Source organism: Manis javanica, chromosome 10 (genome assembly GCF_040802235.1).
Source record: "Manis javanica isolate MJ-LG chromosome 10, MJ_LKY, whole genome shotgun sequence".
NCBI lineage: Eukaryota > Metazoa > Chordata > Mammalia > Pholidota > Manidae > Manis > Manis javanica.
Window position 1 is genome coordinate 30288385 of NC_133165.1, and position 25302 is coordinate 30313686.

A 25302-nucleotide genomic window follows, 5' to 3' on the forward strand; every position below is an offset into this window, starting at 1 on the left:
CAAAGTGTATCACCAAAACTGTCTTAAGATATAAAACAGAAGGCACCACATGCCTAATTTGTGCAAGGTGCTTGGTGTAGTGAACGGCCACGGTTTCATGGAGCCCCTTCAATAGCTGCCTGGAGGCTTGAATGAGAGACCTGGAAAATCGATTACGTTCTCGGAACATCAGCGTCCGCACTGCAAATCGGTTCCATCGGAGAACGTGGCGAAGACCGAGGGTGACGACGCGCAAGCGGCCCCGGCTCCGCACGCCCGCACCGCTCCATCGCCTCCGGGAGCGTAGCTCCAGGTCCCGCTGAGCCCCCCAACCCGACCTCGGCCCGCGAGCCAGAGGACGCGGGAGGCGCCGGTTCCACAACCCTCGCTCGAGAAGAGGGTGGGCGACGTAGCCGCGAGCCCCGCCCCGCCGTAAACCGCGGGCACGCGCACGCACGCAGGCGCGGGGGCGCAGGCCCGGGGCGCGCAGGGCCGGGCCGGCAAGGCGGCGGGCGCGCGCGCAGCTCCGGGAGGCGGTGGCGGCGGAAGCAGCGAGGGCGGCGGGCGTCCGGCTCTGAGGAGGTGGTGTTGGGTGACGGCGGCGGCGGCTCCGGACTGGACTCTGCTAGTAGCGAGCGAGTGTTGGGGCGCCGAGCCGAGCGCCGATTCCCCGGCTCGCCCATCCTCCCGCCGCCCGGAAGCCTGGGCCGCAGAGTTTGTGCCCCGGCTCGGACCCCGGCGCCCAGCCCGGAGCCGTAACCTTGAGGCGGCGGCGGCGGGGCCGGGCCGGGGGGCGGCGGCGCTGGATCCTCGGTTGCCCGATCGTTGGCGGGAGATGTCGAACCCCGGGACGCGCAGGAACGGCTCCAGCATCAAGATCCGTCTGACAGGTACGGCCGGCGGGAGGCCCCCGGCGCCCCCGCGGCCCCGGGATTTCCCGCAGAGCGCCCTGCCAGAGGGCCCTCCCCCACGCCGGCCGTTGTCCCAGGACCTCGTCACCCCGCGGCCAGTGCCCCTCGCGGCTCCCTCCGGCCCCGCCCCCTCGCCGCCCCGGCCCCGCCCCCTCGCCACTCGCCCCCGCCGCCCGCGGCTTCCAGGCTCTGCCCCCCTACTGCCCCTAGGGTGTGCCCCTGGCCCGCCCCTCGCTCCACTCCTGGCCCCGCCGTCTCCTTCCTCTCCCCATTGCCCCTCACTTCTCCCCTGCTGGCCAACTCCCCGCCCCCCGCTTCTCCCTCCAGCCCCCTCGCTTCCCGGTCCCCTCAACCTGCCCCCTCGCTTTCCCCCCGAGCCCCGCCCCGGGCTTCTCACCACCCTCCAGGTCCCACCTTCTCCTGCTTCCTAGTCTCTTCCCAACCTGCCCCCTCGCTTCTCCCGCCAGCCCTCCCGGACTTCTCACCCCTTCCCCCATCCGCCCTCCTACCTTCCCCTCTCTACCCTCTCCCACTTCCCCCCCGCTTCTCTCTCCCCGCCCCGCCCCCTCCCTTCCCCCACAACCCCCTCCCCTCCCCTAAACCCCGCCCCTCCTTACTGCCTGGTCCCGCCCCCCTTACTGCCCGGTCCCGCCCCCGCTAATCTCCCAGCCCCGCCCCCTCCTGTCTCGCCTCCACCCTTTCCTTCAGCCTCGAATTCCTCAGTCCTGTCTTGTGGCATCCCCCGATCCTGTTCTCCTCACTTCCCCTATGGTCCAGACCTCTGGAGTCTAGTCCGTTTCCTTTCTCAGGCCAGGCCACTGTGTACTCTTGACTGTGCTGCTTCAATTCTTACCTGCCTTGCACTCCATCACACGCGCCCCCCGCCACCATGCTTGAGTCCCCATCAAGCGCAGCCCTACGCGTCTCCCCACACACTGGAGGCTTTGGCTGCTGCACTAACGCAGGATCCTTGCTTCACCGTCGTTTAGTTCTCAATGAAATGTCCGTGTCTCCTAGGTGGCTCTGTAGTGCCACCTTCAAGGGTGAGCGCGAATCTCTGCTCCGGGCTTGTGACGTGGTGGCGTTGCGTGTATGTGTGTAGATACGAGCTGTCTGCTGCAGGGGCCCCTGGCTGGCGGTCCCAGAGCTTGGGGGCCGTCTACACCCTTTCCTGCCCCTTCTCCGCTCAGAGCTGCGTGCTGTTGCCTAGTCTTCCAGTTTGCATCCATACTTGAGGCCGCATTCTAGTTTTGCAGATATGGTTCTGCTGGTGAATTTTTCAGACTCAAATATTTCCAGCTCTTGAAAGGAAATAAAGTTTAGGCTAACCCCTGACAGGGATATTCTCTTGGATTTTTCTCTTCAGCAGCCTGTCTGGTGAGGACTCCAAAGTCAGAGTCTGGTCTGATCCTTTCAAAGAGCATTTTGGACACTTTATGGCAGATGACATAGCCCTACATCATTGGTAAAATGCATGGAAACAATAATTGGTGATTGTTTTCAGACAGAAATTTCCTTTGAACGTCCATAGTTGCGTGATCCATTTTTTTTGCTTCAAGAAAAGGGTTATGATTTCTTTTGTATAGAGATGTCGGATTAGGTTATGGTCAGATAATATGATCAGATGAGATAATGATTAGGACTCAAACCCAGACCCTGGTTTTGTAAAATAACAGGCGTATCCCAGCGATCTTTGCTCTGGAGAAACACAATCCTTTATTCCAGGGCCGGTAGGAAACATTTCTTACTAGGTAGATACAGTATATACATTGTAATTTTTATGGTTGCATGAAAGCCATTTTAACTTTGTAATGCTTTGTAAAACTTTAATTACTAACAACTTTAATTTGGTTCTCATAGTGTAATCTATAATTGATGTCAGATTGGTTTCAGTTTTCTTAAAAGCAGAAGTAACCGATTTTTTTGAGTTTTTTAATTCCAAAGTTTGTCTCAAATGTGTATATATTAATCATGCCTATCTGGCAGCTCTGGGCCTTTTCGTTGTGAAAAGGGGGGGCTTGGTTTGTCCTCCCAAATTCTTTTTGTATTCAGGAATTTAGATGCCATTAGACACAGGGATGCTTTAAAGAGTTGTGGGTGGCACTTGATATTGAACGATCAGGTGCTGGGTGTCATTTCCAAAACACCTTTTCCCTTTCCCCCACTGATTTTATTAGTGAACTGGGATGATCTGAGTGTGGTCCTCCCGGCCAAGGGATTGAGAGTTTAGTGGAGATTGGGGACACCCCAGATGCCAGCCAGCTGTTGAATGAGAATATAAGTGGAAACCTTGGAACTAGGTATTCTGTTGAAGAGAGCTTAGGTTTTGGCCTCATCTTTAAGGTTGTCAGGGGTTTTGAAATCTCTTCACTTCTGGCAAGTTGGATAGCCATCTTTCAAAAGTTCTTATACTTTTGTTACAGGTTTTGGAGTTTATTTCCATAGGTGATATTTGGAAAAAAAAATTTTTTTTTAATGAGCGATATTCTAACTTGTCAGTAAATATCACATAGAGCATAATTGAGTGCAGCAGATGAAGACATTGGAGTAATAAAAGAGCATTTAAAACTTGGGGGTCCATAATTGTATTTCAAGTCCATTGTAACATTCTTTGATTCTCTTTCACAGAGAATGTATGAATTTGGTTATTTACTTATTACAAAGTATTGTTGGGTGCTTATGTCTTCTGTTAAGTCTCAATCCTGATATTCAGAAATTTGTGTTAAAACACAGCACACGTGTTTGGTTTATGCCGAATATTTTGGGCATTGATTACATTTATGATTTTTTTTTTCTTCCTCTGGAACCTAGTTTGTTTTTGAGAACTTTTGGGTAGTGTGTTGAACTATGGAAACCTGGCCTAAGCAGTAGATAAAAGAGTGTTTGAGTCTTTTATCTGTAAAATAATATAACTTTAGTGAATGTCTTTGTGATATTTTAACAGGAAAATAATTTTTAAAATGGTTTCAGTAGGTTTAGGCATAATATGTACAAAATCAAGTGATTTTTGTTAAGTACATTATCTTGCAAACATTTTGGAGTTCGCTGACAAAACATTTAAAATTCAAGCAGGACTCGCAAAAAATTTTGTCCTTACGTGGTACACAAATGAATCCCAGATATGTTGTTTAGGCCACTTTGGGTATAAGAATGGACTTTTGAGCTCTAAGGGTTCTATAGTGCTCTTCAAGCAAATTGAATTTTATTCTAACATTAACTAGTTAGTTGAAATAGCAAATGCCTAAACTTTTTTTGTGGTTTTATACCTTGAAATACTCTCAGACCTCGTTGTTTTTCTACCTTTTGGAGTGTGACTAAGTATTGTGAAGAGAGAAAACTTCTATTTCTGAGAAGCAGAGACCTTCCTTGATAGCATGTGGAAATGGAGGCTATTTTTAAAGTGGTAGCACATGTGGTGTAAGGCCGACTTGTGTTTTGGTGTCCAGATGATGCAGCTGGGAGAGAAATAGTTGTAGTATAGCTGTTGATAACTTTAATTGATCAATAACAGTTAGGTGACCTAATTCATTCAAAATAGTTAAGTTGCCCTAAAGAAAGTTTTAGAAAGCTGGTAAGTTTTGCCCTTTGCCAGTTTGTATTAGCAAAGACTTCATTTCTGTAAGGCAGACAACACTTTAGTTTTAACCACGGTAACTGGGATAAGGTCGAGTAGTCATCAGCTGCTGGGCATGCACTACAACCTGAGTTGTCAGCCTAAGTCTATGAAAGTACCGTCCACACACTTCTTTGAGGCTAACTTAGCTAAGGGTGTGGGATGGATTAAATCAAATACTCCTGCAAAACCCAGACTGTAATTATACTTTAAAAGGAATCCCATTCTACCAAATGCAGGTTCTATTACTGATTTTGTGATTTGATCACATTTCTTAAGAACTTTTTTTCTCTGAAATCCATTTTTTTAATCATCTTGATCCACCTGACTTGGGACATAAATATTTCATATATTTTATTTCTGTGTTTTTCCAGTAGTTTTGAGGAAATCCACCTAGAATTTTTGACTGCAAGTCTAATTATTTGTCAGAGTTGAAAATGTCTTATTTTTGCAACCCTGAATGTGGTGTCTGACTTTGGAGTTTTTCCTTCTTACAAATTCCATTTTCTCTGTTTGGTCACATTGTCAGGTTCTAGCATGGAACACTGGGTGAAAGGGGAGGTGCTGAGGACTGAGTCATTTGTGAAGAAGTTATTTCCTCATGAATAAAAAACAAAAAAAGAAAGCAAAGAAAGACTGACCCATGATATTTCAACATCAGCTCAGTGATCCCTTAATTAGAATTGGCTGTTTTGTAACATGTTTGTGCGCCCTGGTTAAAACTTAAAATAGCTAAATTGTGCATTTTATGGAGTGCTAAAAGAGAAAGGGAAGTTCAAAAAACCTTCTGAAGTGGATGAAATAAGTTGGTGTGTTCTCAGTGCTCTGATTTTCTGGTTAAGAAGCCTTAACTTTTAGAGTTCTTACTTGAATCAAATTTTATTAATTTCAAAAATGTCAGAGACTAAATAGTTACAAGCAGAGAATAAAAGATGTTACTCTGTTTTATTTTTGTCACTGAATAACTTATTAAATTACTGGTTTGCTTTTTGTTTTGTAAGTGAGTTTCATTGAGAGAAAGCCTGGAACTTCAGTTGGCTTGTCCTCAGCACTCACCCTGGCTGACCACAGTCCCTAAGGCCATGCCGGTTAAAGGAGCCCTAGGCTGTGGTGAGAAAACAAAAGCTCCTAGCCCTGTGGATCTGGTAGAGCTACTTTTTTAAATGTTAGAATTATTGTTGCATCTACTGATTTGACTGAATCCATTTAGATCTTTAAGTGGAATGTTGTTTCCACATTTCTGGGTTAAAGGGAAAAAAACCCAACCTTTTGTTTTAAAAAACAGCTTAAATAATGTACAGTCAGCGTGTCTGGTGATGTGCCCCATTCTGATTCCAGCTGTGTTCACCTCCATTGCAGCTGAAAGGAATTCTAATTGGCTGAGGAATGTCGGCAGCATCATGTACTGAGCAGGAACCTATTATGCTGGCTGCTGGGTGATGCATTTCAGATGTTTTAAGCTCCTGAGTCTTAAGTTGGAGGTTGCTTTCAGGAGTCTGGGAGGGAAGGTTGGGAAGCTGCGGGTTGGAGATGCCATCCTGCTTTCTTTGTATGTTGGGCATCACTAAATTCTCGAAAGGCTGTGCGGCTTTCTTGTGGCTTAAACGCTGGTACTCGGAGCGTCCAAATTTTATTTCTAACTCACAAAAGTGCCACAGTGAAGAAAGGGGATGGTGGAATTCTAATCTTTTCATGGCTGTTTTACTATCTATAATGTGAAATACCTGCCTTTTTATATCGTGCAAGGGTTAAATATTTTGATGAATAGTTATGAATAATTTATAGAGTAACAGTGTAAATAGAGTTAAATTCTTGTTACTTCTTAGTCCCAAATAATGATGTAAATGCTAAAGCTAATCATATACTTTGACACTGAAGAAAAATCTGTAGAGCCTATTAAAAACCACAGAATAATAATTCTCAAGAACAAATTGTTAAATTCTCTGTGCATTCAGGAAGTTACTTAGAGAAATAGTGTTAACAAGCGAAAGCATCATCTTTAATTACAAAACCTGGGAGGCATTCAGGTTTTGTCAGGAACGATACTGGTACGTACACTGTCACAGTTGTTATTAACAAGAGAAAGACATCAGAAAGCAGAAAAGAAAATTATTTGCAGATGATATCATTTTATATCTTTAAAAATCCAAAAGATTCAACTGGAAAGTGATTTACAAGCAATTAAAGACCTTTACTGAAGTAGTTGGATAGAAAATTTCTCCATGGAAAAATAAAAGGGATGAAAATCCGTATGCAAAGATAAAGGAAAAACAATTTGCAAGCTCGATGAAAATGAAATCTCACTTCCTTAATCTATAAAGGTCTTTCAAAATCAAGTAGAAAAAGGCCAAAAAACTATTTGGCAAAGAATGTGCACAATTCACAGAAAAGAATGATTTCAAACACATGAAGACATTCAGCCCTACATGCTAAACAAAGTACCAATTAAAACTAAGGGCAAAACAGTTTTTCATCTAGCAGATTGGCAGAGAACAGTTTGAAAATCTGTCATGATGACAAAGTTGTGGAAAAGCAGAAACTCTTTTACACTGTTGGTTGAGAAATGCCCTCCTTTTACTATGCTGTGTCACTTTATAGTCTGGTACTATCTGATAACATATATATCCTTTGATCTAGTACTTTTGCCTCTAGGAATTTCTTATGGATATATTTATGTAAAGCCTTACTTATATGGAAAATTCAGAGCATTGTTTTAAATTATAAAAGACTGAGAACACCCTAAATGCATCAATAGATAACTAGTTAAATAAATTATGGTACAGCCCCAGGGATGTGTAGCTGTCTAAAAGGAAAAGAGTGCTTTATATTCTGATAGGAAGCATTCTTCAAATTATATTATTGAGTGGGGGGAAACATGATTCAGAAGAGTGAATACTCTTCTTCCTATTTGAGTAGTAAATCAAAAATAAAAGGGGAGCTTGATAGATGTATTTGTCTAGAACATCACAGCAAGGATACAGTTGATGTACTGATGTGATTTCCTCTGTGGGGGAGAACCCGGGCCTGAGGTTTCAGGTGCCAGAGACTTCTTTTCATTGTATTCCTTTTGTACTGTTTAATCTTTCCCCAACTGCCTTTTCTCCCCCACCAACATAGGTTGCTTTTCAACAATTAAAAATGTTAAAAACAAAAAAAAATCTATAGTCCTTGCTCTTTGTATTAGAGCAACTAGTACATTAATTGCCAAAAGTAATTGTTTTCAAATGTAGGGATTCTGAAAATTCAAAGTAATTGTGTCAAATACATTTTGAAGAGCTAAAATAAAATAGCATCTAAGGGCCTAATGCCCATGGCTGTGTGTATTTTCACCAGGAAGATCTCTGGGTTCTAGAGTGAAATACTTTGCATACTTTTTAGATCTGAACAAACTTATTTTCCCAGAGAATATATTTATTCTGATACTGAGACCCCCATGTCCCCTGCGAAAATAATAGTTGGTGCATGACATTAGAGTATACTTGAATGATTCTCTACGGATTCAGAAATCGGGTCCTCTTCGGCCCTTCTTTAGTGAGTCCTTTGAAAGACTGGGCTCTTGATTCTGCATAATGGTGGTTTATATAATATATGTGGAATGTCATTTGGGGTTATCTCTGACCTACATTTACTTCATCCCTAAAATGGGGGTAAACACTAACTTGCCTAAACCAGTAATAATAATTTGTATTTCTCCAAGTATTTCTAATCAGCATGTTTGTTTTGAACTTCTTTAAGGGCCTGTTCATTTTAGCAGTGCCTAAAAAAAGAAACATCTCGCTCTATAAAAGGAAAAAAGTTGTAACCACATGTAATTTATTGCCTTTTTGTTCTTTTAGATCTTTGAGATAAAAATCCTTAGGTTATAGATTTGAGAATTGCTTGATGTCTGTTTATACATGTCAGTAATAGTAGTGCCTTATATCTGTACAGTGTTTCATAGTTTCCAAAGAGTTCTCATGTGCATTTTCTCCCTTGAGCCAAGATACCAAGTCCAGCTCCTCGAGGGTTTTATTTTTGTATGTGTTTTTTATTTCTAGGTTAAAAACAATAGCATGCAATTTGTTTTTTTTAAAAACACATTTTACAGGCGAGAATAGTTTCTCTTGTCTTAAATGGATAATCATTCCATGTGCAGATACAAAAATACTTAGAAGCACACTTAATCCACCTGTAATAAGCTTGTGTGCTATTCAGTAATCAATAGTCATGTGCGGGAGAAGGCCTGCATGTACTCATGGGACATTGATCTGACTCTTATTAGGCTTTAGTGAGCGTAATCCATACTCACAAAATTAGACAAGCCTTTTTCTTTGGTTAAAAATTGCTTGGTAAAGTAGCCTTTTCTTTTCTCTTTAATTACAGAAGGTTGGAAACGTGACATTCTGCTTCCCCCCAAACATGCCTCACAGACACCTGAAGCTTAACATGTCAAAAACAGTCTGCTTGAGTCCCCTCCCCATAAAACTTTCTCTCCCCCTTTTCCCCCACTCATTAAAGCAGCCCAGTTGCCCAAACAAATCAAGACTCATTGTCACTCTTCACATCTAACATGTCCTCTGTTTATCTGAAATGTGTCTTCGCGTCCATTGCCCCATCCTGCTTTAAGCTGCGACTGTCTCTGGCTTGGGAAGCTGCCGCTTGCTCTTTTTTATTTTAATGTTTCCTGCAACCCAAACCATGCTGTTATAGTACGTTATTCCTCTATTTCAGAGATGTTAAAAGATTAATGATGGAAGTCCTCAGCTGGGTTGCCTCTAAAGCAGAGGTGGAGAGGGATTTGCCGCTGTTGGGTCTCTGCTGGTTTATGACTTCCTTTGCCCTTTGCCTCTGGGTTCACTGTCTCTAGCTGCAGCCCCAGCAGCCCTGGCGAGGATGGCCAGTTGTCTTTATCATGGAACATGGAGCTTCTCATGGTCTGATGATGCAGGGATGGCCAATGACAAGTTTAATTGTGCACAGCCGTCGAGAGAGCAGGAGACCAAACTGAAGATTCCCACTTGAAAGAGTTGAGAAGGGAAATACGTAGTCTTTATGGTTCCCAGCACAGCTGCGTTCTATTGTACAGGGATGGCACATGTGTCGCCTCTGGATAGCTCATGATTTTATCACCCCCTTCCCCAGTCATTCCCCAAGATGCCCTGACCCTAGTCTGCTCTAGCTTCATAAGTGACATTGTCGACCAGTTGGCTGCTCTGGTCAAAAACCTGGGTGTCCTCCTTGATTCCCTTCTCATCCTCTCGAACTTGTCCACTCTACCTTGTAGTATACTGAGTCCTGAATCTTTCCGCGGCTCTCGCATCTCCTCCCCACTTGCCACCCTGGTCCTAGGCATTCTTACCTCTTACTGGGGTGCCTGCAGTAGTCACCTGAAGGGTCTTCCTGCTTCTGTGTATTGAAGTATATGCATACAGGAAAGAACAGTGTGGCTTGTTGACATTTATAAACGAACATACCCGTGTAACTGTATCTTAGCTCAGTGATTCTCAACAGGGGGCAGTTTTGTCCCCACCCTTAAGGGACATTTGGCAATGTTTGGAGACATTTTTCTTGGTAACAGCGTTGTGAGTCCTACTGGTATCTAGTGGATAGAGGCCAGGGATGCTGATAACATCCTGCAATGTACAGAACAGACCCTTATGACAAAGAATTACATGGTCCAAAATGTTAATAGTGCTGGAGAAACTCTGATCTAGATCAGGAGGTAGAATGTTACTAGTACTCAGAATACCCCACAAGCTCCCTCCCAGTATCCACCCCCTCCGACCCCAAAGATAATCACTGTCCTGACTTACAACAGCCTGTTTTTGAATTTCATGTCAATGGAATCACACAGTGTGCATTCTTTTGTTACTGCTCTGTCCGACATGTTTATGAGATTCATCCGTGTGTGTTGTTGTATATCATCTGTTTGTGGCATAGTATTCCATTGTGTGAATATACCATAATTTATCTCTTTACTAGTTGATGGGCAATTGTGTAGTTTCTAGTTTTGGCAGTTATGTCCAATGCCGCTGTGAACATTCATGTGTGTCTTTTGATGCATATACGTATGCATTTCTGTTGGGTATATGCTTAGGAATGGAATTGCTGGGTCATCGAGCAGGCATATATTCAGCTTCAACAAAACCGCTGAATGCTTTTCTAAAGTGGTTGTACCAGTCTACCTTTCCACCAGTAATGCATGTGAGTTCCACTTGCTACCTGTCAGCCTTGGTGTTTGTGTCTTTCATTTTAACCCTTTTGGTGCATATGGCGTGGTATCACTTCACGGTTCCGCCTCTGCTTTTCCTTTTCTCCAGCCCATACCTTAAATGGCAGCCTTAGATATCTTTTATTTTTAACTTTTCTTTTTTTAGGTAGGGTAGAACTTTGATGTAAGCATTGTAATAGCTAAGGTTTTCTCCCAAGAAACAATTTTCACACCTAGGTAATATTATCCTGTTGAGAATGAATCATCTACCCTGGTGTGTATCAGAATCACCCCAAGGGGTGGGGGCTTGTAAAACTCAGATTGATGAGGCCTTCCTTAGCCACTAGCAAATCTGTTCATATTAAAAAAATCTAGGTCTGTATTTGGATGTAATATAAGAAAGGTAAAAGAATGTTAGTTAAAACCTTAACTTGTTTCTGTGAATAGTTTGTAATGTATTATTTATATAACATTTTGTCTACATACCAGGTTTCCTTTCCTGAGACATCCCTTTGATGTTCAGACTTGTTTTCTTTCTAAATAACTAGTACTGTACAAAGATAATATGGACAGAGAATCATATATGGACTAATATAGGCCTAAATTCAATAATTTTGGTACAAATAGAAATAGGTGCATACTTTTCAGGCAATCAGCATGTGAGTTTTATCTATTTGTTTATTATTATAAACACATTTGTTCTTCCTAGAACCCCAAATAAAGTGGCTTGTATTGTATGGGCCAAAAATTATGAGTATTATCTTAGAATTCGTTTAAATATGATTTAGTTATGCTTTTATTTTTGTCTTTATTGATTAAATTGAGGTATAATCGACATATAACATGTTAAATTCACGTGTATAGCATGATTTGATATTTGTATACATTATGCAACTATTGCCACAGTAAGTCTATACTTACCATCTGTCACCTGATAGTTACAAAAACTTTTTTTTTTTACTTTTTCCTGCTAAAAGGCCCAGCTTATTCTTTTTATTTATTTTTTATTTTTTGTTATCATTAATCTACAATTACATGAACGTTATGTTTACTAGGCTCCCCCCTTCACCAAGTCCCCCCCCACACCCCATTACAGTCACTGTCAGTGTAGTAAGATGCTGTAGAATCACTACTTGTCTTCACTGTGTTGCACAGCCTAAAAAAAAACAAAAACATTTTTTTTTCTTGTTATGAGAACTTAACAGATCTGTACTCTCAGCAACTTTCAAATATGCAACACATTTTTAGCTTTAATTTTGAAGTAATTATAGGTTCACAGGAAGTTTCACAGAAATGTACAGGGAGGTCTGTGTGCCTTTCCCTCAGCCTCCCCCATTTTTAACATCCTGCATAAGTGTGCTACAATATCAAAACAAGGAAACTGATAGTCAACATTGGCACAATGCACAGGGCTTATTCAGATTTCACCAGTTATGTGTGCATGTGTATGTGTTTGTACAGGTGTGTGTAGAGATGTGTAACCACCACCACATACAGGTGTGTACTGCTACCACCAGGCTCTTTAGTGCTGTCCCTTTGTGGCTACATCCACTCATCCCCCCTAGTCCCTGGGACCCCTGGCAGTCACTGATGTGTGTGCACCATCTCAGAATCTTTTCAAAGCACAAACTAGATCGTGTCGTTCCCTTAGGTCCTCCAGTGGCTTCCAGCTCAGAGCCTGGGCAATCTTACCCTGGGATCCTGCCCTGTGCCTCTCGACCCTCTCTGTGTGTGTCTCTCCCTCTTGTTCTCTAGGCCACAGCCACCCAGTCCTAAAACATGACAGGTTTGTCCCTGCTTTGGGGATTTTGCATGAATTATTACTTTTTTTTTTTAATGAAATTCTTTAATGTTCTTCCCTCGATTTTTCCCTGGCTGTCACTCAGGTCTCAGTGTAGGTGTCCCCACATTAGGAAGGCCTTCCTTGGCCATCCTGTCAAATAGCCCCCTCAGTTACTTCCCAGCAGCCTGTTGTGCTGCTCATCATTTTGTTTGTAGCTATGCAATCAATTTTATTTTCTGTCTCGGCTCATAGTATGTAAGTTCCATGAAGCCAGGGGTCTTGCTATCTTGTTTACTTCTGTATTCTCACTGAATGTTGCCTGGCACACAGTGGTGTTCATGGACACTTGCTACTTGAAAGAGTTATGATCTCCTTGTTGACTGGGTCCCATGGCCACATCTCATCTGGGCGTCAGAGGATGCCTTCCTGGAGGCCCTGTTGGGTTTGTTAGTAGGCCGCTTCTCTTGGGCCACTTTGTGTGTCAGGGAGCCTGGGGACTGGGCACTCTCAGGCTGTTTCAGCCAGTATTGGAGTTTCTTTGACCATGTGACACCCCCAAAATCTAGTCTGCTTCTGGGCAATTCCAGGAACTTGAACCAAAGCCTGAAATATTCTTAAGTCTAGAATTTGGACCCTCTTCGTAGGCTTTGGTTTTCTGGCCTTCTCCTTAGCCTCTCCCTTTGGGGCCATTGGGAATAACTGAGTGGTGTGGAGGGACATTATTAATTTGCCTCATGGCCACGGGATGCTCTGCGGTTGCATCTTGAATGATGTTTTCCATTTTCAGGCTGAGAATACCTAATGAGTGTTTGGGAGATGCCTGGGGGCCAGGGTTCTTTTGCCCACCCTACTACTTTCTAGTCCAAGCGGCATCCGTCTTGGTATCTAGTAATGGTGTTAGTTTGGCCTAACATACAGAACAGGGACATGGCGGGAACAAGAAAATGGATGCTAGGAAGGCAAGGAACAAATAACTAGACAATATCAGTTAAACAAAATTACAGTGCTAGCTTTGTGTATTCTGAGTGTAAGGACAGAAAAGCTGCCGTTCGTTGTTGATTTGCATTATAGAGTTTCTGGATTGTTGTGTTGTTTTATGACTTTCAATACTAAGATTTAAACAAAATTCAGGTACAGATTACAGGAATACATTCTTCCACCATTTCTCTAGAGATAACGGTGATTTTAAGAAAGTAAAATACATGTTAGTTGTAAATTGAATTCAGGATGTATGGGGAAAAATTCATTTTTATGCAAAGAGCATATGCAAGAATATAATTTTTTGTAAGATAGATAATCCCCAACCCCTTATAATAAAGACTTTGAATTAATACCTGTTTCTGATATTTGAAGCCATGTATTTGTTCTCCTGTAGGCCTAAACGAAGCACTTCTAAGATGCTTGGCTGAGCCTGTGCTCCAGGGAATGGTTGACTCTCCGACTCCAGCTCTTCCCTCTGTGGAGTCAGCAAGGCGGGGTGGTTAAGAGCTGGGCTGGAGCCAGCCTGTGCCTTTAGACAAGTGACCTCATCTCTCAGTTTCCTAAGCAGTAAAAATGGGGAAAGTAAATGGAGCCACTTTAGAATGTTGTGGGTATTAAATGAAATAACCCACATATAGTGTCTGGTACATAGTAAGAGTTCAGGACATGTTAGCTGATACTAACACTGTCACATTTCAGTGAATTTGAGATGCCATTGATTGAAAATCACACCATAGTTTTATGTACCAGTAAAAAAGAAACACCAGTAGTTACATTAAACATGGTCATTAGCTGACTTCAGATATATTAAAATAATGAAAAACGGTGTCTTAGAGTCAATGATACACAGTACTGTGGCTGCCTCTGACTTGAAAGGCCTGGAAATTGTATGTGTGCCCACCAGTAAGTGCCACTTGTCTTAGGTTTAAACATAACACAGTGTGACCTAAAGTTTCTTTTCATTTTTGTTTTTTTCCTGAACTTACATTGGATTAGGTCTCTTGTATTGGAGTATTGGCAATTTAATAATCACTAATTCATTATGTAGGTTTAATAATGGATTATACAAGGCCCCGTAATAGGTGTGGCAACTTTGGTTATTTGCCCTTCTTCAGCAATTTAGAGAGATTTGAGATACATTTTTGGAGATGATTAATATTAGTTGCATAAACCTATTGGGAAGCTAAAGGCAGGTTAAATGATAATGCCCATAATCTCTTAGAAGAGCACAAGCTGTTGGGAGACAGCCTGCTTGGGAAAATGCCTTTGATACACTGTCAGTCCCTCCCTGCCTCTGACCTGCAGATAAGGGAGGAGACGCCATGAGTTATCAAAGATCTGAAAGGACCAGCCGGGGGACTCAAGGTGTAACAGCGCAAGAGTAATGCCGAAAAGGCAGTCCTCATATTTATTGAGCAAATGAACCCAAACATCCAAAGAATTTTGAGTAGGGGGTTCAACACATGATCAACACACAATCATTATCTGACCTTGAGTCCAGCCCCTCCTCAAGGACACGGAAACCATGTGAGGGCAGTCATGAGTTATAGGAGCTGTTTTGTCTTTACTCATTTTGTTATTGATCATGCATCAGAAGTTGTAGGAGAAACAATCAGGTCGTATGCATTTGTACATTTGATTTCTATATTACTTGATTTCTTGTATTAATCCCATTAATCCCACATTTCCCCCTTTTCTTTTAAGTAGTATAATAAAGAATATAGTAAGCAGATAGTTTCTAATAGAAGGCTTTTAACATAGTTTACTTCTCCGGATTCTGCAGTATGAAATAAAAGTCTGCTTCTTAAATAAAGACAGAAAATAGATTTAGTGCAAATAGAAGGTAATTGCTGGTGATCAGGTCTCTATGCCTATAGATGGAGTTTTGACCTGAGCTGGGCAAGAGCAGAAGGGAATGCCTCGCATAAATGGGGGAACGAGATTCTAAGCCTCGCCTCAGTTGGCCCCCTTCTCCTGGCCTGTTGGCCCCCCTGTGACTGTGCCTGTCTTAGGTTGTTCCTCCCATGAGGAATCTTACCTGTCTCTGGCTATCCAGCCATCCTCCGGGGCCATACAGGGAGATAACATGCAGCAAAAAGAGGCATTTGAAGTAGGTTGATGCTTTTTCCTCATACTCTTACGTCCAGCCATAATCATAAAAATCACAAAATACAATGATTCACTGCACGGACTTTCACGGGGGGGTAATGTAGACAGAGAACAATCACTTCTTAGACATTACTTCTTGAAAAGTAGCATAAGCATATATTGGCTTCAATAAGCTAGTGATCAAATTACATACCCGCATTACCAGAACAGGAAAATAAATACATAATAGAAGTAAACCCGTAAGTATTGGTCATATCCAATGAAACCAAGAGAATCAATTTGATAATCCAGGCAGTTGTGAAAACTTATCAATAACATGATGAATATTATCTAATTGATTTTGGATAGTTTGAGAGAAATCAGACAAATTAAAACAACATATTCCTGGAAACTGTTCACATCCCATATGTTCTTTTAACAATGGATAATCTATAGTAGCGCGATTTTGAAGCACCGCAACTCGCACTTCTCCTGGGTCTTGATTGAGTTCAGTTAATATGGAAGCAGTCAAATTCGTTGTCTTACTGTACGCACAGGCTAACTTAGATATTTCATTTTGCATTCCACCGACAAGTCCAGGAACCAGAAGGATGAATGCAGCTGCAACTGCAACAGAGGTGGGATCTAGAAGCTTCAAGTTGTCACAATCAGACGGCAGAGCCCTGAGAAATCTTTCAAGACTATTTCCAGGATAATCTATTAGAGCAGGAAGGATGCACCCCATGCTGTGTATACTTTGATAATGTGAAGAGAAGGCTTAGAGTGTGGACTTGTACCACCTGCCCTGCCCCTAAGGTGGACTGGGTTGTTGTCTGTTTGCTAGGGCTGTTTACAGTGATAAAGAGATACCCTTCTTTATTTGCAGAACACTCAAACATTCCAGGCCAAATTGCTTCTGGTCTTTTGAGCTTTAACTGATCTCACTGAAGAATGACTCTAGAGCTTAATGTTTAACACCGAGTTTTGGTAGGGGGTTTCCTTGCATGTAGTTACATTGCTCTGACCGCAGATATCCTGCCTTGCTTTCTCCGGACGCCCTCGCCCTATTCTGTCTAAGCTCAAGGTCCTGTCTCATTCCCCCCTCTAAAGATAGAGACCCTAGCTACTGCTAGGGAAAGCGGGCATTGACCGCTCTGACTGCTTAGTCCTGAGAAGGGACGCAGTAAAGGGTGCAGTTAGGTCTCTGTCAGTGGTCAGTGAGAGGGCCTCGGAAGATTGGTGCTTCTATTCTGGGTTCTTCTAGGCAAGATAGAACAAATTGTGTTATGAGGTTAAGCAGCAACATCTGGAGTTGGATTTTCCTTTCTGGAGCAGCTAGACAAGATTAAGAATGCGTGGCTGAGTATGAGGACTAGAAACAGTAAAATTTTAATTGAAATGATGGGAGGAAATTAAAACATCTAGAGAATCATAGCTAGATATTTTGGGGAAACTAGAATTCTGGATCTAGTCTACATCCCAATGACTAGTACTAGGATTTAGTATAGATAAGGCTGCATTATTGAAGCAATACTTTTCTCTAAAATCACCCTCATTTTTATTAGAAGTGATTAGATTAAGAAAACGATTAACACTTGGCTTGACTATTTGCATAAGTGAAGCAAGAAGAGCAATTGCTTACATAGGATCTTTTAAATGTGCTTTGCTGGAACTTTTTATAAGGAATTTCAAATTGGACTTTTAAAGGCCTCTCGAGGCCAGAAAGCCAAGCCAGATTTGCCATCAGGTTTTGCCTGCAGTACCTGTATATTTGGGTGAATTCCTCTCTTCTTGAGGTCTCCGAGACATTTTGAGGTTCCTGTACCTGCCAGGAAGTGACCTTCTGTGGGGAAGTTGGGGTTCCTATGGCCAGGATTCTCACTGAACTTAAACCACCTGATGATGTAACTGTCCTGTTGCTGGGGTGCCGCTTCCACACCTTTAGGCAGTAAGCCATTATTGCACTATATAGAGAGCTCACCCCAGTGCTCTGGGTGGAGATAGAGACCTACTGTCGGAGAACAAGCTGGGTAATAAACCCCTCCACCCCAAAGAATGTTTTGCTGTCAATTTCTTTGGTCACACTGAATCCATAGCGAACTTGCCCGGGGCTGAAACCCATTGGCAAGACACCTTCCTTACTCACCTGGTAAAAAGCTGCTGGGAACCCTGTATAAGCAAGGTACCAGGCCAGTTCTTCCAAGGGGCTTTGTTGGCTATATAAAGTCAACCTTAGTTCCTTAAAGCTGTTCATATCTGAGTTTATGCACGTGTCTCTCAGGTATGAGATTCTAGTCAAAGCCTTGGTAACATAACCAGTGTTTTTAATTGGTCTTGTTATAAGGAAAGCAGATTCTTACTGAGCTTATGCAAATAAACATACTGCCATAAAATATAAAAATACTGAAAGCTTTTAAATTCTGGAGGGGTCAGGTAGGGAGAAAGATAAATGTTTCAATTCTGCTTATAAAGGTATTGTCATTTACTTAACTGTTGTCAGTCAGCTTAAGAGAAAAAGCTTAAAACACTTTATCAGCAGCATTTGAAACAAAAAGCCACAAAGTCATTTCCCTTAGTTTACTTAATCTTATGTAACCAATACTTAGGAGTAATAAAACAGTGACTATAAATGACAAAAGACTAACAAATGACAATGGTTAAAGATCTGATGAGAGCTTACAATAAGACAGTTGACATAAGAAAATTTGGATATTTCTGTAACGTAAAACATTCAGTAACAAAGTTGAGCATCATTCCCTTTGACAGTGCTTTCCAGGTAAATATATATCAGATAAATAAGCTAAATTAGCCAAATATTTTCCCTGATGAGGAGAAAAAATTCCTCTGACATGTTCCAGGGGCCCTCTGGAAAATATCAGAGTTAACTAGAGGTAAAAGCTCCTTTTTTAATTTGATTTTGGAAAGTTGTCAGAAGAAAGTTTCTTTGGCATTTGCTTCAGTAAGATTATAGGTTGCCATGAAGCAATACTTATCTATTTAACTAGAAACAACAAAATACTTCAAAGGCAGATACAGAAGTTTACACAGTTGTTAGCAAAGTTTAACTTTTAGTTCTTTAATATTAAGATCTCATTTTCTTAAATACTCAATTCATTGAGACTTTAAGCATGAGAAACTATTTTGATAAAACAATTAGAAAACCTTTTGCAATCTTTGAACATTAAAAGCAGACTAACAGTTTAAGAAAACTTTGTCTTTTTATCTGAAAACAAAATTCTAATTTGCTGTGTACTTGATACTGAGACTCATTTGCTTTAATTTTACATAGCATGACCATATTAATTCTTCCACAAAGTTTCTACATTTCTTTTTTTTTTATATTTAGAGTTCTTCCTCTTTAAATAAACAGCTGTACTTTAGAACAGTTTCTTTTACCTTCAACAAAATGAATTTCCATTCCTTATCCTTTCTCTTATTAAAACACACTTGTTTTTTAGCAAGTAGAGATGTTTTCTTCTTTAAGTAGCTTTAATTAGACCTTAAAACCATTAGGAACTTTAATTTTCAGTGAACACAGAAGTGGGCTATTGTAAACCATTGCACTAGCATTCTTTAGATTAACAAATTTATGAACACCCTTTATAATTCCTGGAACCATGTGCTTTACAGCATAATCTCTAAGCACAAAATATGTCTGTTTAACTTAGCAAAACTTTAAGGTTTTAGGTTGCTACAAAGATTCTCAGGCTGTTTATAGGTATATACACTGTAACACACTGTAATACATTAACACACTGTTACTAAGATGTTTACTTGCTACACTTATTTAGTTTACCTATTCCTAACAACTGTACTCACAAAACTTTTACCAAACAATAGACCGAGTCAAGCCTCTCTTTAAGCATTTTTTCTTGAAAGATTTAACAGATAACATCAGCTTTAATGACTTTAGGTAAATTTAGGCAGCTGAAAAGGACATGTCCATTTTAGTTCAACTTAAATTAGCATTAATGCTTAATATATTTTATTAGAATTTTCTGGAAGTTTTAGAATGCCCAATTTTCACAAGCGCTTGTCTTCAAATCAATTTTTATTAATACCATCCAGAGGTAGAAAAATATTTTTCATTTACACACTTAGATATAAACATACAGATTGAGATGTAATGACTACAGTTAGCAACACTTTTCATAAAAGAACATATACACAGATAGATAAACTGATACAAAGATTTGAGTTACTAATATTCAGTTGCCTTCTTTCTTTTTAGCTTGCTTAATTAAAGGTATCTCAATTTTCAAGAATACATTCTAAGGGTGAGAAGTTTACATAATTGGGTTAAGTTTTAGATGGCTCCAGATGAACAAGGCGGATGAAGGCTCTGAACTGACAGGGACTTGTGTGTCCAGGTGGCTGGAAATGAAATGCAAGTACAATTCTAGCACCAGTCATTTAAAATCAGGCTGTACTGCAGAAGATAAATTTCTTCCATTTCAGGGAGTCTAATTTAAAAATCTCCCAATTTTTGAAGATAATAATGAACCGAATAAGAATAGATTTTCACCAAAAAAAATTTTAGAAAACTAATACCATATTGTAGTAGTCTATGGGGCTTTTTTTTTTTTTTTGAGAGGGCATCTCTCATATTTATTGATCAAATGGTTGTTAACAACAATAAAATTCTGTATAGGGGGTCAATGCTCAATGCATAATCATTAATCCATTTCAAGCCTAATTCTCATCAGTCTCCAATCTTCTGAAGCATAATGAACAAGTTCTTACATGGTGAACGAATTCTTACATAGTGAATAAATTCTTACATGGTGAACAGTACAAGGGCATTCATCACAGAAACTTTCGGTTTTGATCACGCATTATGAACTTTAAACAATCAGGTCAAATATGAATATTCGTTTGATTTTTATACTTGATTTATATGTGGATCCCACATTTCTCCCTTTATTATTATTATTATTTTTATTTTTAATAAAATGCTGAAGTGGTAGGTAGATGCAAGATAAAGGTAGAAAACATAGTGTAGTGCTGTAAGAGAGCAAATGTAGATGATCAGGTGTGTGCCTATGGACTAAGTATTAATCCAAGCTAGACAAGGGCAGCAAAACATCCACGGATGCAGAAGATTTCTCTCAAAACAGGGGGGGTGAGGTTCTGAGCCTCACCTCTGTTGATCCCCAATTTCTCACCTGATGGCCCCCCTGAGTCTATGGGACTTTTGACTGTTTTCCTTCTTTGTGGCAAAATATATTTAGCTGAATAACCTTATTATATTGTATATTTCTCTCAGCGGCCAAGCCTTTCTAATCAGACTTAAGACTGGTAGCTGATGCTGATCGTCTTTTAAATGGCTAACAGGTGCTCAGACACATTTTATGAGATAAAGAGTACAGCATTTAGTCAGGAATAAGAGCAGTCTCTTACCTTGCAGTGGTGGGCATCAGGTTCCATGAAACTGATGAAGTTAGAAGAGAGTTAGGAATGTTCCCTGCCTCACTCAGAGGCCAGGGCGGCCTGAAGAAGCAGGCCGGAAGTCAGAGACAGAGAAAGAGAGACACTCCTCACGGATACCCAGTCGGGCGGTCGGGGACTGATTCTGGACACGCGGGCCTTTGAGAAACCGCTGAAGTGCAGCCTCAACCTAGACTCTCGCAATTGCCCACGGCTTTCCTCAGTCCCTCGCATCCCCGGAGATGCCTCTGAAAGGGAATCCTGGCCTCCACTCAGGTGACTTTCCCAGCTCCCAAGGGAGACGGGGAATCCACTGAGGGAGATGCAGGGGAACCTGTCGCTCGAGACTTTGAGATCAGCAACTGGGCTAGTCCTATTTAAGTGGCTGAGGAGCGCCCGATGTTGTGTGCCATAGACGGCTTCCTTCTATAAGGACAGTAAAGAAAAGGCAGGCTTGGATGCTGATACTCACCTCTGAAGTTATCCTGGACAAGTCCCCAAAGATGATTCTGGGGTTCTTGTTTGCGGAGTTGATAAATGAACTTAGCAAACAGTCAAGGTAGAAGAGCTAAGGGGAGGCTTTTATTTAGAGATACAGTGAAAGAACAGACAGCTCCTTGCTCACGCCAGGAGGGGACAAGAGAGCCCTGTGCACATAATTTTGACAAATTGTAGGGCTGTTAACATTCCTTGAGGAAGTACTTCATATTGGAATCCTTCTGAAGGAGCTTGTAAATTCAAGGAGGATACAGTAAAAGCAAACTTTTCCCTATATGCCATGGCTAAAGGAATTGTAAAAAAAAAAACAATCTTTAAGATCAATAATAACCATGTCCCAGTCTTTTGGAATCATAGCTGGAGAAGGGAGGCCTTCTTGTAAAGGACCCATAGGTTCAAGGACTGCATTAATTTGTCTTAAGTAATATAAGAGTCTCCATTTTCTGGACTTCTTTTTTATAATGAATACAGAGGAATTCCACGGGCTTGTGGAAAATTCTAATCTATTTAGCTAAAGCTGTTCTTGAACTAATGTATGTAAGGCTGCCAGTTTTTCTTTATTGAGGGGCCATTGATCCACCCAAACAGGTACAGGGATAATGTTTCCCTGTCTGTGAGCCTTTTTGAAATCTCTTAATACATTACTCCAGTCACCTTGTCTGAGGGTTCCTTGTGGCAGCAATCAGTAACAATGTTTTTTAATATATTTGTGAAGTCGAGCAAAGTCTTTTTTAGAAGTTTTCACTCCTGAGGTTTTCAGGAGAGCACGAAGCAATTTTAAGTAATCCTCTGATTTATGTGCTTTAGTTTCATGTTGGCCCTACGTTGTCCCTGACGTCTCGATCCTGTCCCTATGTCGGCTTTCCCGGGAGTCTTACCGGATTGACGATCTTCAGAGCTTCTCCGCTCTGAGTTTCAAGGGTCCCTGTTAGGGCGCCACTTTTCGGTCCCTCCCTGCCTCTGACCTGCAGATAAGGGAGGAGACGCCATGAGTTATCGAAGATCTGAAAGGACCAGCCAGGGGACTTAAGGTATAGCAGCACAAGAGTAATGCCAAAAAGGCACTCCTCATTTATTGAGCAAAGCAAATGAACCCAAACATCCAAAGAATTTTGAGGAGGGGGTTCAACACATGATCAACACACAGTCATTATCTGACCTTGAGTCCAGCCCTAGGGCGGGATGCTCCTCAAGGACACGGAAACCATGTGAGGGCGGTCACGAGTTGTAAGAGCTGTTTGTCTTTACTCATTTTGTCATTGATCATGCATCAGGAGTTGTAGGAGAAATAGGCAGGCCATATGCATTTGTGCATTTGATTTCTATACTACTTGATTCTTGTATTAATACCATTAATCTCACAATACACCCAGACACTTTCAGTTTAGAAAGCCTAATACCGATATTTGAATGCAATTCGTGGTAGTTGATTTTCCACTGAAATTTAAATGTGGACAGTACATTGTAGAGCTTGAGAGATAGTCACAGGCTAGTTAAGTACCAACTTGGGGATGTAAAAAGCTGCTCTGTAATATGCTTAGCCTAAACTTAGAAGTAAAATCCATAGGGTGGCCTTGACAGTGCTGTTTCTCTTGGAGCCTGGTATTTAAAGTGTGGTGAATGGAGAAGTATGAGCCTGTTTTTATTAGGTCTTTTTTTGATGTTAAAGTCTAAATGAATTGTGAAAGTCCTTTTGGCAACTTGGCCTGACTGGTTGCCTCCTGCACTCATCATGGTGCCCGGCATCAGCCGCACATCAGTGGGAATCTGCTTTTGTTTAAGACAAACAACTGCGTGAGGGGGCATGTGTGCTCTTGGGTTGCCTTGTCATAAGCCCCAGTGGCTGTCCCCTGGCATATCTGACATGTGAAGTATTTAAAAATTATTTGAGGCTGTTGATTATGATTTTTGTAAAGGATTCAGTGTCTGTGCATTCCACAATTTAACACTGAAACAGCACTGTTTGCTTCTTGGAAACCCAGAGGATTGGTTTGTTGCATTTTGTGTAGGGCTCAGCCTGCATCTTTATTTTAGAAAATGGTACCTGAATTGAAATAACAGGACAATTCTTTCCAAAAGGAGACAGTTTATCAACCCAAGTACTTTTCCTCATCACCTGCATAGTGATGTTTATATTTAGAATAGACAGAGGCCAGTCCAAGCTCTCTCAGCAAGGCTTTGCAAAAGGATATGATTGTGTCAGAGGTACTCCAGGGGTTCAATTTCAGGCAAGATGAGTCAAGGATTTGGCGTTTCTTGTATTACAATAGATTGGACTTTTTTCAGAAAAAAACAACTCATTAATTTGATGTGTGTACATCACAGTCTAAAAATGATCTCAGTTTTTAAATAGATAATGAATGCGTATGATAGAAAAGGGCAGCCATTAAAGATAAGTCTCCCTTCTTCCTGGCTCTTGTCACCTAGCTTGCCTTTCAAGAAGTGACATTATCACCACAGTGTTGCTAGTGTCTCTGTATTCTTCCAGAGGTTTTTTGTTCTGTCCCTCCCCCACTTTCTCTTTAACACAGACAATAGCATACCATGTGCCTTGTTGTGCACCCTGCTTTTTCACCTAATATACAGGTCACAGATTGTTCCATTTTCATACATCCAGAGCTGCCTTTGTGGCAGAAACATCACTGCTCAGTGACTGTCCATGTGCCCTTCGCCATTTCCCAGTGGCCTTGCAGTTAGGTGGGACCACGTGACTAGTTCTGGCACGTGACTAGTTCTGGCTCATGACCTGTGAGAAGCAGTATGTCCCACTCCTCACTCAGGGCAGGAGCAGTAAGATTCTCCAGCTCTGCTTTGGAGCGCAGCCTGTACCAGCCTGGGTCCCTGAATCATTATGTGGAGCACACGGCCCCTTCCTGCACAGTCTAGCCCCCAGACCTAACCTGTGTCAGATATGTAGTTGATAATAAAGGAAGGAATAAACCCTTTGTTATGTCAGTTCATTTCTACAACTTATCAACTCTCTGTGACTGATGGAGCCTGTTTCTACTTAACAGCTGAGAAATGTGTAAGCCTTTGAATGAACCCAGTTCAGATTATCTGATGAAACAAACTAAAGAATATTCATTTTTTTTCTTTTTTTAAGTTGAAGTATTGTTTGGTATACAGTATTTTATTAGTTTCAGGTGTACAACATAATGATCCAATAATTATATATAGTATGAAATGCTCACCACACCACGATATGTATAGTTACTATCTGTAACCAAGGTATTACAGTATTATTGGCTATATTCTCTGTGTTTGTGATTTCTTTATTTTATAATTGGAAGTTTGTACCTCTTCATCCCCTTCTTCCATTTCACCTGTCCTCCCATCCTGCTCTGCAGTGGCAACCACCAGTTCCCTGTATTTATGAGCCTATTTCTGTTTTGTTTGAAAGAATATTATTTTAAATAAATAAATACTGGAGAAATGCATTTTACCCCAGTGTGTTACTGCACAAGTGTAGCATACCTATTTTTAAGAAATATGTATTTATTGAAAAACATAAAGGAGAAATAAACATTTTATTATTGTAATGAGGCTTGATTTTTTAACATTATAGTTCATAATTTTTACATTCAAACTTGATATTAATTTTCTAGGCAGATGACTTCTATAGGAGGAAAACACCAGTGCCATATGTACTAGCCTCACTTGAGCATGATGCTTAAGGATGAGAGGAGTATAGCAAAATATAGTAGCCTCTACCAGGAACTTAAGAGTACATAGAGAAGTGAGCCATTCACTGCAAACAGTTAAGCACAATTAAACAAAAAAGTGCCAGACTGAAAAGAGAGCTGCCTGTGGGTCAGAGGGGTCTCGATGGTAG

General features: G+C 41.3%; 1 protein-coding gene across 3 annotated transcripts in view; it reads left to right on the forward strand.

The window, feature by feature from the left end:
* Positions 1–716: 716 nt before the first annotated feature.
* Positions 717–25302, forward strand: part of SMURF1 (SMAD specific E3 ubiquitin protein ligase 1) — a 97033-nt gene continuing 72447 nt past the window's right edge. For all 3 annotated transcript variants that reach the window (XM_073215058.1, XM_073215059.1, XM_073215060.1), the window contains exon 1: positions 717–869. In XM_073215058.1, coding sequence (XP_073071159.1) covers positions 815–869 — 55 coding nt within the window. In that variant the 5' untranslated portion in view covers positions 717–814. The remainder of the gene's footprint in view (positions 870–25302) is intronic.